The sequence below is a fragment of the Podarcis pityusensis genome, assembly GCF_964106645.2.
Source record: "Podarcis pityusensis genome assembly, chromosome: 9".
Lineage (NCBI taxonomy): Eukaryota > Metazoa > Chordata > Lepidosauria > Squamata > Lacertidae > Podarcis > Podarcis pityusensis.
This window is the reverse complement of record NC_138034.1, coordinates 54598323-54613315: the sequence shown is the minus strand read 5'-3', so window position 1 is coordinate 54613315 and position 14993 is coordinate 54598323. Positions and strand designations below refer to the sequence as shown.

General features: G+C 38.8%; 1 protein-coding gene across 5 annotated transcripts in view; it reads left to right on the top strand.

Annotated features, from left to right (window-relative positions):
• AIMP1 (aminoacyl tRNA synthetase complex interacting multifunctional protein 1) overlaps window positions 1-14993 on the top strand; it is a 35939-nt gene that overhangs the window by 11698 nt on the left and 9248 nt on the right. For 4 of the 5 annotated variants that reach the window (XM_081020400.1, XM_081020398.1, XM_081020399.1 and 1 more), the window contains 5 exons: window positions 2222-2355; window positions 5650-5763; window positions 7392-7556; window positions 9093-9301; window positions 12702-12870. In XM_081020400.1, coding sequence (XP_080876526.1) covers window positions 2241-2355; window positions 5650-5763; window positions 7392-7556; window positions 9093-9301; window positions 12702-12870 — 772 coding nt within the window. In that variant the 5' untranslated portion in view covers window positions 2222-2240. The remainder of the gene's footprint in view (window positions 1-2221; window positions 2356-5649; window positions 5764-7391; window positions 7557-9092; window positions 9302-12701; window positions 12871-14993) is intronic. The other variant, XM_081020397.1, reaches the window with a different exon arrangement.

Genomic DNA, 14993 nt, shown 5'->3' with positions numbered 1-14993 from the left:
GATTTTATATAACTTGCATGCTTTCTTAAATTGTCAGGGTATATTTTTGGATCCTTAAAATACAGTTTGCTAGTAAGAAGCCTCTATTTCTTTGTTTAAATGCTGTGTCTGAAGTGTTAAGACTTGTATATTGAAAGCAGATGCTTCAGAAATGAATTTAAAGAATAATACTAGGCTAGATAGAACCAAATGCACAACTTGTGAATATCACAATGTCTTCTTTGTTGTGAGAACTCTTGGTTCATAATTATTTTATCAGCTAGAATTGTTCTCAGATTAGCGAAAAGAACCTAGTGTTTTTCTCAGCGTTAAGGAAATAACCAGATAATCATGTCACTGAAGCAAGTTATTCCCCTCCAATCTTCATCAGAAATTAGTTTGATTTATAGCTGTGGTTTTTTCCATGACATTCCTGTAATTACAATGTATTAGAATAATTAGAATAATCCCTGTAATAATCCTCCAATTTTATCTTCTACAAATTATAAGAAGTTGAGAAGTCTTTATCCCAATGAAAACTGGATATTTTATTGCTTTAATAATTATGTTGTATGGTAGCATGTTTTGTATATAGTTACTTGGTTAGCCCATAAGTATTATGAATAGTATTCTTAGACAATGTATTTTTCAGAAACTAGTTTTTTTTATATAAAAAGTACAATTGAAGTGATCTGATGAATGGGGCAATACCAAAGGACACAATTTAGAATTTGATGTTTCAGACAAGGCAGCTATGCTGTAGATCCATGTTTCAGCAGTCATACATTTTCTGCTGTCTACAGCATTCTAGATTTCGTAGAGTACTTGGGGGAAAGTACTCTACTGTTCTCATTTCTAGTGGGAACAGAGGGAAGAATAGAAAACAACATTTGGCTGTGTTTGTCTAGTAACATAGAACATACATTTAATCCTGCATTAATTTAAAAATCTCCCTGGAATCGGGACTGGAATCTAAAACCTACTTGAGGCCTTTTTTCTTTGAACATCAGTCCTTCAGCTTTAATTGCTAGGTTATTTTGGTACGAAAAGAAAGAAAGGGGAATCTTTAAAAACCAGGAATTGCACGATGCAGAAGGTGAATTGCTTTTCTGTGCAGATTACAGAAGATGTTTCTTTGTCTTTTTGCTCTGGATCTTCATGCTCACAGAAATAAACTACAGCTTACTGCCTTGAAGTTTATACTTGCACTGTGAATTTTCCTCTTATATATGCCGGTTTCAGTCAGTTTTGATTATACAAAATTCTTCCTTTATATCACTTCCTGGAGATCTATAACGGATACATGTTGCTGCTGTTTTAGGCTTGCTGTTTTAGGTTTGTTCAGAAGTAGAGATTATTATTAACTATGTGCTCTTTTTTTTTAAAAAAAGGTATAATATCATTGTATAATATATTTTCAGAAAAAAATAATATCAATAACTATGCTGGGTAAAGTAGCAAGAGCAAATGTCTGCTTGTGTAATGGGATTTTTACAACTTCCTTCCCCCTCTATCTCCTGCTCCCAAATATGTTCCAGGGGGGTTGGAGGACCTTCCAGAGCAAATATTGGAGGTGTGTCAGGGCGGAGGCAAGAGGGGCTAGGGCTGGAGTGGGGAAAAAGAAAGTTCCATTGCAGAAATTGATTTCCATGCACACGTGGGTGAACATCACCGGATATTGCCCTTTAACTTCCATAGCCCTTCCAGTGTTGACAGTTGGCAAAGTTATTTATTTTTTTATTGATAAGTTGGCAGTGCCACACAAAACCTATGGGCCTCCAGATGTGGTTGGACACCCAACTCCCATCAGCTCCAGCCAGCATGGCCCAATGGTCAGGGATGATGGGAGTTGGAGTCCAGCAACCTCAGGAGGAGCACAGGTTTCCCACCCCTGCCCTACACCTTAGTGCTCTTTTGGAAATCAATAGTGGTTAAAACGACCTAACTTTAGCAGACTCAGCCTTGCATTATATAAAAAGTAGAATTAAGAAACATGTTTGTTACAGATGGTAGACCATAATCACTTTTCTTCCAGAATACTGGAAAATAGTGTCACACAGCAAAATCAGCTTGACAATTCCTTTTAATCTGAGTGTTTTAAGTTAAACAGGGCAAACCCAATAGGCTCTATTGTTAGATGTTCTACGGCGCTGGCAGTGGCTGGTTCTTAGTCAATTCAAAACAGAGCTACAGATAATTGCATTAATAAAATGTTCACATCATCCTGTTTCCTTTTATTTAGGTTTTTTGTCCGTTCCTTGATGAAAATGGCAGCCAACAACGCAGTTTTGAACAGGCTGGAGCAGAAGGGCGCAGAAGCAGATCAAGTTATCGAATACCTTAAGCAGCAAGTGGCTCTTTTAAAGGAAAAAGCCAGTAAGGCATCAGTCTTTGACCTTATCATTTAAATGTGCTTTGTCATAAAACTTGCATGCAAAATCTGTGAGCAGAGTTGAGAATTTCTTACTGTGAATCTAGCCCAGTATGTAAACCCCAGAATTTAGGTTATACCTTCCCTGCAGCAAGCAATAAACGTGCTAAGTTTCCTATCGTTTTAAAAAGCAAAAGAATTACCAGGTGTCAAAACAGCATTGATACTTGGCAGGCCCCCAACCTTAATTATTGTCATGGCTGTAAAATGAACAATTCCTGAATTAACTTTTATACTTGATGGCACAAGGTCTTCTCTTCTCAGGGAAGGTACATATGGAAAATGGTATGCCGGGCCATGTAGGGCTTTATGGACAATAATAAACACATTGAATTATATAGAGAAAATAATTGTCAGCCACTGCAAATTTCCAAGCTGTTTTCAAGAACATCCTCTATAGAGCGCATTCAGTAGTCTAAACTGGGAGGCCAGTACCTTTGTGATTTAACAAGGAATAGGAGCCAGTGCATAAAATTCAGTTAATAAAACATTTCTAGCAACTATTATCTTCTGGACATCCAGGTAGAGTGCCAGGACTAAAAGCATGCCAACGTTTTAAAGCTGATGCCAGCACGTTGTAGCAACCCTGAAAACTTAAAATGGAGGATTTTTACAGAGCATTGTGCATTGTGGTATGCTGGAATTGATATTCTCCTGTTTCTTCCAAACAAACATAAGATAGGTGTCCCAATATTGAACTCATTTAAATAGTAGGTGCTGCAGAAATGTAGGAGATGGTGTGCACATTTGTAGCTCCCTACCACAAAATGGATTTGAAGTATAGCATGTATATTTTAATGCCTTCCAAAAGATGTGTGTATCTTGAGAATACTCACTGGATATTTTCATACACGGTTCCTTCAATTTAATAATACGGTAAAGACACATGGTTCAAATCTGCTTGTTTCCAAAAGTGTTTGGGTAGTTTTTATTTATTCTGCTGGTTCCCATAGATTTTAATTTAAAAGTTTTAGAGTTGCGGTGCTAGTTTGAATTTTTGTATATTAGTGTGTAAACTGTCTTGAGAGCTCAGTTCAGATCTATTAAATCAGATCTGTGTCCCTCTGGATTTTGTTGGACTATAATTCCTCTCATTCTTCACTATGTTGGCTTGGGCTGATGGGAGTTGGAATCCAACAGCATCTTGAGGGTCGTTGGTCCCCCATCCCTGTATTAGATGAATAAAAATGTAATTCCTATTCATGGGGAGAGGAGAGTTAAAATCCACAGGGTGCAGAAATATTAAGCCCTCTTTAAAGAGCAAGATAGCAAACTCTTGCTCATGTGTGTGATACCAGAAAAGGGCCAAGTCCAGTCCTTCTCAAGGTGCAGAGAATTCTGCTATAACTAGAGCTGACTGTACTGAATGGTGGCATCCTCCTCTTAAAGAAAAAATATTTCGTGAGAGCTGTGTAAATGTAAGCCACCTGACTCTGAAGAATTTACAGTTTGCTTCTCTAGCATTGTTAAAAGCCCACCATATAAAACCGCCTTATAGAAATCAGATGATTGATCTGTCTCTACGCTTGACTGAAAGAATCTCCCTAAGGTCTTGGTTATAGGCTATCCTACCCCTAAACCCATGGTCCTTTAGCGAGAGATTCTGGAGATGGACATACAACTTTATACATGTAGATCATGTGATTGATAACTAAGCTTTTAGCCCATGCTGTGATAGTGCTAATTAATAACCTTGTGCAGCTTATTGTGACTTTAATAACCCTTCAACAATTCGTCTGCATGGATTCTTAATTGTTTGCTTTCAGCATTGATTTGCCCAAGAGTTGGTTGTGATACCTATGAAATTCTTTGACTAGGTCAAGATTAAAAAACCACAAAGCCCCAATCTGTGTTATATAATGATCTAGAGCCCCAGTTGAAGCTCTTTAAGCATATTTTTTACCTTTTGTTATGCTTATGTGCTTGTGTACATAATTATATATTCCAGTGGTTTAAAGCAGGCTTTACTGACCTCTAGCACTCTATAAAGATTTTTGGACTTCAACTCCCATCAGGCCCAGACATACTGCATGCTGCTTGGGGCTGATGGGATTTGGAATCCAAAACATCTGAGGGGCACTAGAAGCTGACAAAGGCTGTGTTAACATTTGTGGACTATAGCACAAAGCGAAAAATAAGTGTCTGCCACCTTTTTGATTGTATTATCTCCAGGTCCAGGGTTTTTAGCATATTGTTCAATGTGTCTGAACCAAAGCCTCACATTAAAAAATTAAAATTCCAAAGGAGTCATTTTGGCCTAGAATTCAACAGACAAATGTTCTGTTTATAAATATAGGAGATCAAACCTTTCAACAGTTTCTGCATTGCCCTCAGGTAGTGCCTCTAGAGTTCATTTCACTATAGTTTACAGAGAAATGCTCTGTCATCTTCCTTCCACCCCTGCTTTCCTGATGTAGTTATAAGGAAGACTTTTAAACTAAAGAATAAACAGTTTGGCTATGCATTCCATTGTAATAGGCATACAATACAGTTCCAAATTGTATTCCCGCAAGAACCTTAGAGCAACAGCTCATTTCTCAGAGCAGGTGCCAAGGAAAAGGGGAGCTGGGGGGGGGGAGGCGCCCAATGTGATTAAAAAGTCCAATTCTAGCTATGCTGTGGAATTAATTGAAAAAATACCTAAGACTCAGCGGTAGTAACAGATATTAGTGTGTCATTTTGACATTTGTGTGGGATGGTAAAATATCTTTAATAACTGAGAAAACTGAGGTGTTAAGTAGCTATATATGGGCATTCTGTGGAAAAGCAAGGGATAGAACTCACATCTCCTGCTCTCATTTCCAGAACCTTAATGGAAAAAACATCTTTCCTTTTAGTTGCTATGTTGAGACTTTCTCTGTTGTCACGACTTTCCCCCCTCGTTTGCTTTTTTTAAAAAAGCTGATAGTTTCCGATTTCCCCCCTACAACAGAATCAATCTGGAATTTGAGCACTGCAAGAAACTCCTAATGTGCTCTGTAGTCCCGTATTTTTTTTGTCTTAATTTGATTATTGCCCTAGGTTTTTTTTTAATAGGAAAGGATTTAGAGGGGGGGGGGCATAAAGAAGAGCACTAATGCATGAATTGTGATTCTTCTGTTTTTTGAAGTTTTAAGAATAAGTGGGTCTTAAGTCAACTTTAAACCCTTAAACCCTGAATTTCAGAGTTGTGAAATTAAGCTTTCCCTTTATGACAGTATTGTGTATGTGATTCCTAATGGAGAATTTGTCTCCTGTAGTCTTGCAGGCATCCCTGAGGGAAGAGAAGAAGCTTCGTGTAGAAAACGCTAAACTGAAGAAAGAAATTGATGTGCTGAAACAAGAATTGATCCAGGCTGAAATTCGGAATGGAGGTGACTGAAATGGGGTTGGGGGTTGGGAGAGCAATGTCGTCTTAAGCAAGTGTGGCTTCTTCATTCAGTCTGCAGAACACTCATTTCCCATACCAAGCGGAGAAATATTTGGGAGGCACTGAAGGGACAAAGTGTATTTTGGGGTGTAGAGTAATATTTACCCTAATTCTTAGATTTATGAAGAAAAATATTGGTGGTAAGCTACTTGTCTGGGTAGTATTCACTACCTGTCTGACACCACCTATACATTTTGTTCTACTGCATCATAGCAAACCATAGTAACATTTGCATGCTACACTTTCTAAAATGTTACTCTACATGCCTTTAGGATCTGGAATGTTGTGAGAGGTGAAGTTGAGCCAGCAGACAAACTGGAGCATCAAGAATCAATCTTGGGTGCTCCTTTTATCAAATTCGCAAATTCTAAGCTGTTTTGGTTGAAAACTGGTGGCGGAGGGGGAAAAGGGATAAACTGGAATTTTATTTGTGCGTGCGTGCAAAATACATACAACCCTTATAAGTGACATTTTCTTCTTAATTCTAAAGAATGGGGGGAGCTGTCCCAGGGGGCAGGAGACGAAGAGGAAATCCTGTTGCACAAGCAGAAATCCGATTGCATGATATTGGAAGCCATTATCCACATTTTGCTTTCTTCAAAATTGTGCATACAAAAATATTTTCTGTGAGCCTCTGAGTTTAAGTACATAGAAATCGCCTAAGTTTGTAACTTACAAACTTAATTTTATGCTTGCCATAGTGTACTATGAACTTTGTGTACTAGGGACTTTGGCTACATGCAGCCAAATGAGATGATATCATCCAAAGGATAGGTGGTGTTATCACTTAAAGAGTGTGTGTGGTGCACTCTGCAAGTAAAAACCTTGTCTCATTGGAATGGATGGGTGGAGAAGAGAAATGTTTTAGCCCTGTCCAATCCTTGTTGTGTTAGGGGAACACTCAACTGTAAACCAGGTCAAAAGCATACGTTAGTAACATTATACTAATTTTATGTACTATGTTAGTAATATTATATTATGTTAGTAATCTTATACTAATTTTATGTACTATGTTAGTAATATTATATCATGTTAGTAATCTTATACTAATTTTATGATGTGTTTGTCCTCTAGCTTGGTATGAAGCTATTGTCCAAATCAATAACTTTAACCTATTGATTTTTATATTTCAGTGTATTGTTTCTAACCTATTTTAATCTGCTGACTAAAATGCCACATTTAGCTAAGGCTACAATCTAACTTGGAAGCAAGTCTCAGTTCAATCAGAATTTATTCTAATTAACGTGATTGGCACAGTTAATTCTTGCTGCTGTCAACAGTGTGATTGCCTATTAATTCTCATGATGCTTACCCATAAAAGCCAGAAGGATTAAATTTAATATGTGTAAGTGAACCCAGACATTTGGAGATGACAGAATCCCAATATTGAAATTTATCCCTGCATTTTATTACTACTAATATTTCACAAAACCTTTGAAACCTACAGGACTCTCGTTTTTGATTAATGGATTGAATTTTAGCATTTTATACATTTTATTAAATAAATGTATAATATTCCTGCATTAAATATATCTTGGAAATGTTTTGAATCTTTCTTTGTGTTTAATGTAGTGAAACAAGTCTCTCTGCCGTCCAGTGAAACACCTTCTGCAACAGCATCCTTTTCAGAAGAAGTCTCTCAGCCTGCCGCTGCTGCAGCGGCCCCATCTGGTCCTAAAGACCAAATTAAAGGAACAAATGAAGAAAAGAAGAAAAAGGACAAGACGGAAAAGAAAGGTGATTTTACATATGCTACTTGGAAATGTTTGAAGTTCAGTTTCATTAATAAACACCAGAAAGGAATGTTATCAAGGCAGAAGTTTTTCAGGAAAATTATTCCGGACTAGGTTAGGCAAGGTGGTAAGTGAATGTAGCTTATGTGAAATAAAAGCTCGGAAGTAACTAATGATTTCCATTTAAAAATGCTCCTAAATTTCCAAAGTAATTTAGTTTAATACAATATCCTTAGAAATGAAAAGAGAATTACTAGAATTGGAGGAAACAAGTGGGGACACGAAACAAACCTGTATCCCCACTTCTTGTTCAGTGCTCCAGCCATCTTGGAATAGGGGCCATATAGTCCGGGGTGGGATAATAATAATAATAATAATAATAATAATAATAATAATAATTTATTTATACCCTGCCCATCTGGCTGGGTTTGCCCAGCCACTCTGGGTGGCTCCCAAGAGAATTAAAAGCACAATAAAACATCAAACATTAAAAGGCTCCCTAAACAGGGCTGCCTTCAGGTGTCTTCTAAAAGTCAGATAGTTGTTTATTTCCTTCACATCTGGTGGGAGGGCGTTCCACAGGGTGGGCGCCACTACCAAGAAGGCTCTCTGCCTGGTTCCCTGCAACCTCACTCCTTCAGGGAGGGAACCGCCAGAAGGCCCTTGGACAATGGGGATGGAGATGCTCCTTCAGGTATGCTGGGCTGAGGCCATTTAAGGCTTTAAAAGTCAGTACCAACACTTTGAATTATGCTCAGAAACATACTGGGAACCAGTGTAGGTCTTTCAGGATGGGTGTTATATGTTCTCAGCAGCCACTCCGAGGGGGGGGGGGGGGCAGGGGGAATCAAGAGGAGGATGTCCTGAACCTAAGTGATTTATTGCCATGTAGGTGCAGTTGATCAAGAAGAGTTCCTGGTCAATGGGAATGGGGGGGAAAAATATCTTTCCCAGCTTCCTTCTTCCTTCATCCTAATACTGTTCACTAAGTATAAGCCCAAGCAGGCAAGATTACTTTCATTGCCACCTCTTTCCCCTTTTTCAGAACTGATACCCTTAACAATCTAGGGAGCAGTCCGTGGTTTAACTGTCCTCAACATTCCACAGTCCTTGAAGAACAAGGACTACTGAGAACAAGTCCTCAGCAGGCCAATTGTGAAGGTTCTAGCCTACTTGCAGTAGATTGAAATTAATGGACCCAAGTTGGTTAGGTCCATTATGAATCTTTGTTTTTTAAAGCTATATTTACAAGTTAATATATTTCTGTGATTCTAGGGATCCCGTCAGGTATGCAGAAACTGTAAACTTATTTTTGGGTAGGTGCATTTTGCTTCTAAGCAAGACATTAAAGGAAATGGTACCATAATTCTATCTAGTTATCCATGTTTAAGGAAGCCTGTTGTCACACAGTTGTAATATTTTGGGTCTCTGTTTTGAAATCAAAGAATGTTAAAAGACAGGGAAAAAGAAAACTTGCTTGATATGCATTCCAGGGGATGTGTGTGCCTGTGTAATTAAATGGCTTCCGATTTTGTTTTAGCAGAAAAGAAGGAGAAAAAGCAGCAGTCAGCTGCGAATGATGACTCAAAGCCTTTAGATGTTTCCCGACTTGATTTTCGAATTGGTTGCATCACAGCAGCAAAGAAACACCCAGATGCTGATACTCTGTATGTTGAGGAAGTTGACGTGGGAGAAACAAACCCTAGAACTGTCGTCAGTGGTCTAGTGAAACATGTTCCTTTAGAAGAGGTACATAAAGAATTCCTTTGATACTTCTTTTTCTTTGCTAAATAAAGTTTATTTTAAATATTTAAAATTGGTTTTTTATAATAATTCAGCATTTAGTTTTGGCACTTAAAGTTATGCAGCAGATGGATACTGAAATAATCTCAAGTTCACGAACTTATTACTTAAGAAACAAATTAAATAGAGGGGAGCCAAAACAAATCTAGCTTCTGCCAGTGTCAGAATCTGACTCCAGCAACAACCCAATGAACCTTGGTGGTCCTCTTCCTGTATGCAGCACACCTGGAGTAGCCAGTAATAACTTCTCAGTCTGCATCTTCCTGGCCAAGGGTGGGGGGCCTGTGCCCCAGCAAATGTTGCTAGACTACAGTTCCCATCATTCCTGATCATTGTGGCTATGGCTAATGAACCCAACATCTGCAGGACCACAGGCTCTCCCCCTCGGTTCTAGGCATATTTCAATGTGCTCTTCTGCTCTTTTTGCCATATATAAGATGCTGCAGCAAGCGGGTCAAGGTACGATGTCTCTTCATCTTTAACCAAGTGGTAATGTCACTTGAGCTATTGCAGCCTGTCTGTCAAGCAGAGGATGCACTAAGAATGCCTTTCATTCATGTGTAAGGCATAGCCATATTTCCCAGAAGCATATGCAGTTTTCTTCTCTTGGGATTTAAGAAGCCCCTAGCAGGGAGGAAATATGAAACAGTATTCTAGGCTGGATCTCTACGCTGGAACTAGACACTTCAAAGAAGTGATTCACTTAAATGCATTGTCAGCTTCATACAGGGTAATCCCGTTGGTGAAACTCAACAGCGCCATCTGGGGTCATAGTGTTATAACCCCTATAAAGCGCTTTATCTTTGTGAATGTAGCTGAGTCCCTAATTCTGGTATTTGATAGCAAAACACACCTTCTGGGTAATTTTGAGTAAATGTGTAATTTGAAATTATTTATTGTAATACTGGTGGAGGAGGCAAAAAAAAATATTTTGGATGTAAACTTCTCTTCTTAACTTACTGCTGGAAAATGCTCAACTTTCATATATGTCCTTTGTCCATTTTGAAGAATGGAGACATACCTTGAAGGAAATCAGGAGCGCCCATGTACACTGTCACTTGAATGATAGAATCATAGAATTTTAGAGTTGGAAGGGTCATCTAGTCCAACCCCCTGCAATGCAGGAATCTCAAATAAGGCATTGGTGACAGATGGCCATCCAACTTTTGCTTAGAAACCTCCAAGGAAAGAGAGTCCACCACCTCAAAAGGGAGTCCATTCCACTGTCGAACAGGTCTTACCGTCAGAAAGTTCTTCCTGATGTTTAGTTGGTATCTCCTTTCTTGCAACTTGAATCCTTTGTTTCAAGTCTTACCCTCCAGACTCATTAGGTAGGATCTGTGTAGTTACTTAGTAAAGGGACCCCTGACCATTAGGTCCAGTCACAGATGACTCTGGGGTTGCGGCGCTCATCTCACTTTATTGGCCAAGGGAGCTGGCGTACAGCTTCCGGGTCATGTGGCCAGCATGACTAAGCTGCTTCTGGCGAACCAGAGCAGCGCACAGAAATGCCATTTACCTTCCCACCAGAGTGGTACCTATTTATCTACTTGTACTTTGATGTGCTTTCAAACTGCTAGGTTGGCAGGAGCAGGGACCAAGCAACAGGAGCTCACCCCGCCGCGGGGATTCGAACTGCCGACCTTCTGATCGGCAAGTCCTAGGCTCTGTGGTTTAACCCACAGTGCCACCCGCATCTGTGCAGCTACTTAAGGCATGCCTAAAGATTGAGGAGTGCAATTCTTCTTCTTTGCCCTTTTTTGGCGTTGTCCTCCTTTTCAGCCTCCCCCCAAAGTTCAGGAATGTTTGAAAAACTCACCTAAGTTTCAGAAGAGGTTTGCCATGAGCAAGGGTTGTAGCTCAGTAAACATGGGCGCAGAATTCCCCTAGACCTGCATAATTAGCCCCATGGATAGCTGTGTTTGCATAGAGCACTCATTAGGATCTACTGCTCACTTTTTCTCTTTCCTAGGAAATATAAAAAGGACATTCCATCCCCATAGTCAGCTCTGTGTGTGTTTTGGTAGTTATATTATACCAGCAATTGCAATAAAAATATGAGAGACTGTTTGTTGTTGGCTTCATCTGTGTCCCAATATGTTTTGAAGCATCTAGGGCATTGTGTTTTGCCTCTTACATAAAATACAGTGGACTCTCCGCAATCCAGACAGCTTGAAGGACACCCACACTATACAGAACTGCAGTAAGGAAAACATCCTTTCTGGCTGAACATATTGAAATAAGCCAGATCCTGAATTTTAAGCAATATTTATCCAATATAATATTCAGGAAAGGAGAAGGAATTCTGTTCCTTGTTCTGACAGTTCCTGGCGTTCCAAACATCCCTTTAGTACCTCAGTTTAAGACAGCTGGGACTGCCTTAAATTTATCCAACAGTTAATTGTAATCAATGAAATCCCAATGATTTTAAGGCAGACTGTTGCATATTTTTATACATAAGGTGGTTAGAAATGGGCTGCAGCTTCCAACCTAAACTTATTAATGTCTAATAACCATTTTTAGTCTCTTTCTCCTCAAGTTGGCAAATGTATTAATTAAAATCTGCTGCTTAAATTACAATTTGTGTGGAAACACGAACATCGGTTTGTATGCCTGGTAGGTTTTTGAATATCATCAGTAACTTTATTGTCAAAGATCTTTTTTGATTTCTGTATTAAAAGAAAAACAATCTGTTTTCTTGACCAAGTTGTTAGCTGCAGTGTTTGCTAATGAGGCCTCATTGTTCTGCTTATTCATTGTAGTCTTCCCTAGTGGGGGGGGGGGGACCCAGAAGCATTTGTAGTTTTAAATAAATAAATTGCAGTGCACATTATGGACAACTGTTTTGATAAAATATGCTTCCAAAATGTCCTCCTGTCTTTGGATTAATTACATCCTGAATGGTAAACCACCTGGGCATGCTTTCTCTGATTAGTTTAGAAGGATGTTTTTACAAAAATTCCTTAAGTAACTGTTAAAAGTTGGAACCCAGGACCACAAAGAATGGAAAGTCAGTAAAAAATTGTTTCAGCCATTATACCCAAGCACCAGGACACAATGTTGTCTTTATTGCACCCTCTTGTGTGTCTGTATTAGAAGACAGTTATCCTTAATTGTTTCCTGGCTTTTACTACTGAATTAGTCTTGAAAGAATGTTAATTGTTGCTAACATATTTAGCAACAGTTGTCCATAAGTATGTTATCTGCATACTTGGTGTTTTTGCGTGTTTTACTGTGTGCAGTTGCATGCATTAATCCCCCCCCCCCCTTGCTTCCTCATTGTGAAATAAATGCAGAGAAGCCTAGCTAAATTTCATTTTTGTTTTGACTTACATCCCATGTACAGATGCAAAACCGGATGGCAATATTTCTCTGTAACCTGAAGCCAGTGAAAATGAGAGGAGTTTTGTCCCAAGCCATGCTGATGTGTGCTAGCACGCCAGAGAAGGTGGAGATTCTAATCCCTCCTAGTGGGGTTGTTCCTGGAGACAGAATTACATTTGAAGGTTTTCCTGGTAAGCAAAAGCATCTTGGAGATGGGGATATCAGAAGAAATTACAGAGGAAATATATATATCAACATGTACAGAAATGAAATTATCCAGTACTTTTATCATTAACTCTAATGAATGAAATAATTCTTCCCTGTGAGTGTAGCCCAGTGCATGCAAAATTTGCTGAAAATAAGTTCGCTTTTTCTCTGCACCCACCTATACCCCACATGAAGGAACTTTGAAATTCATTTGTGAATTGTGTGAGAGGTTGTTGGTACTTGCAAAGAGGAGGAGGAGGGTGTCACTATCAACTTGCAGAGACTGGTAGAAGAACTTGTTAAGCAGTGTCTGACAAATGGATGGGTTTGCACAAAATAAACTTTATTTTTTTAAAAAGGGATAAAGCTGTCCTGTATTTGAAGGAACTAGACACTGCCAGGCTGGGGAATACTTGAGAATTGCCCAGGAAGTTAGTGCTTTAATGAAGTACAAATTTTCATATTGAAAAAGCGTGAAAGAGCAGCACCAATTAGGAGGTATAAATGATGGTGTAGAGAGTGTACCAGTGGTATATTTTTACTGAGAGATTGTGGGGAAAGAACTGGTGCATAGGAAAGAAAATGAAATGCTTCCAGTAAAATGGTCTTGGTTCAGATAAACCGTTAAGAATAGAGAGTTGTATCCAACTCTTTTATTATTATTTTTTAGAAGACATCTGAGGGCAGTCCTGTTTAGTGAAGTTTTTAATGTTTGATGTTTTATCGTGTTTTTTATATTCTGTTGGGAGCCTCCCAGAGTGGCTGGGGAAAACCAGCCAGATGGGCGGGGTATAAATAAATATTTTATTTTATTTTATTTTATTTTATTTTATTTTATTTTATTTTATTTTATTATTTTATTTTATTATTTTATTTTTAATATGAGTGGACTTTCTCTTCCTCCTGTGTTCCTCCTGTGCCACTTAACCCCCTGTCTGCTCTGGAGAATCCCACAACTATACAGACCAGATTTTTATTTTTATTTGGAGGGGGACGCAGAGGGAAAAGGAGAGGAAGGGGAAATGCTGTTGCTAGGGCATAAATTTGTCCCTCTTGTGCAAGAGCATGGTTTAGTGCAACCCAGGGCTAACTTTTCTTGGATTTCTAGTGACTTTACAACATGAGTTGATGGTCCATTGGTTGTAGATTTGTAACTGATGAGTTTTGAGCCCATGCCTAAATGGTAATCCTGTGCCTGCCTGATGCTCTTTGAAAGTGAATTCTGCAGGACAGCTGCCACCATACTAAAAAGGCTCTTCCCTTAGTAGACATAAGACAAACTTCCAGAGCTTACAACATTACCAAAAGTGTCATTCCTGAGGATCTAAGAGGCTGGGCAAGGGTATATAATAAGGAGTTCATGGAGGTAACCTGGTGCCAAGTTATTTAGAGTTTAAATGCCAAAAGCAAGACATAGGTGTCATGCAGTGTCGGTACAGCATTCTGCACCAGTTGCAACTTCTGGACCCAACCTTAAGAGAAGCAACACATAGATTGCATTGCCATAATCTTAACCTAGAAGCTACTTTATTTTCTAGCAAAGGCAACATATATATTTTTTGTCATCGAGATTTGGAGAAAAGAGAGAACAACACAGCCCGTATATTATCCAAGAGCAATCAAATTGGCTGTTTCCCATTGATCTGGCAATATAATATGATAGGCTTAATACCACAAACATAAAATCAAAGAAGGCATTGCCCAACGAACTCTGCAGTCAATAACAAACCAGCTTTTCAGTTGAAGCCGAAATTGTGTTGCCGTTTGAGCCAAAAAACACATCTTGTCAAACATTCTGTATCCCTGCAATGAACTGCCATATGCCTCCCAGCGGAATTGGCTTAATGGATATGTGTGTCCACTGTTTGTCCACATTAGAGGATGATTAGATTAGATTTGCACTGCTTCTAAATGTAGAGATTCCATGTGTGGCTCTGCTCTGACATTTATTGAACTGATGAGAGCATATGCCTTTAGATGTTGTCAAATGGCTTAAAATGCAGGTTCATGGTTGCAATAAATATTTTTTTATTAGCAAGGGCTATAGTGGCTTCTAGGACAGTTAACAACCGCACTAAAAGTACTGTTTATGCATAATTGCAAAGTG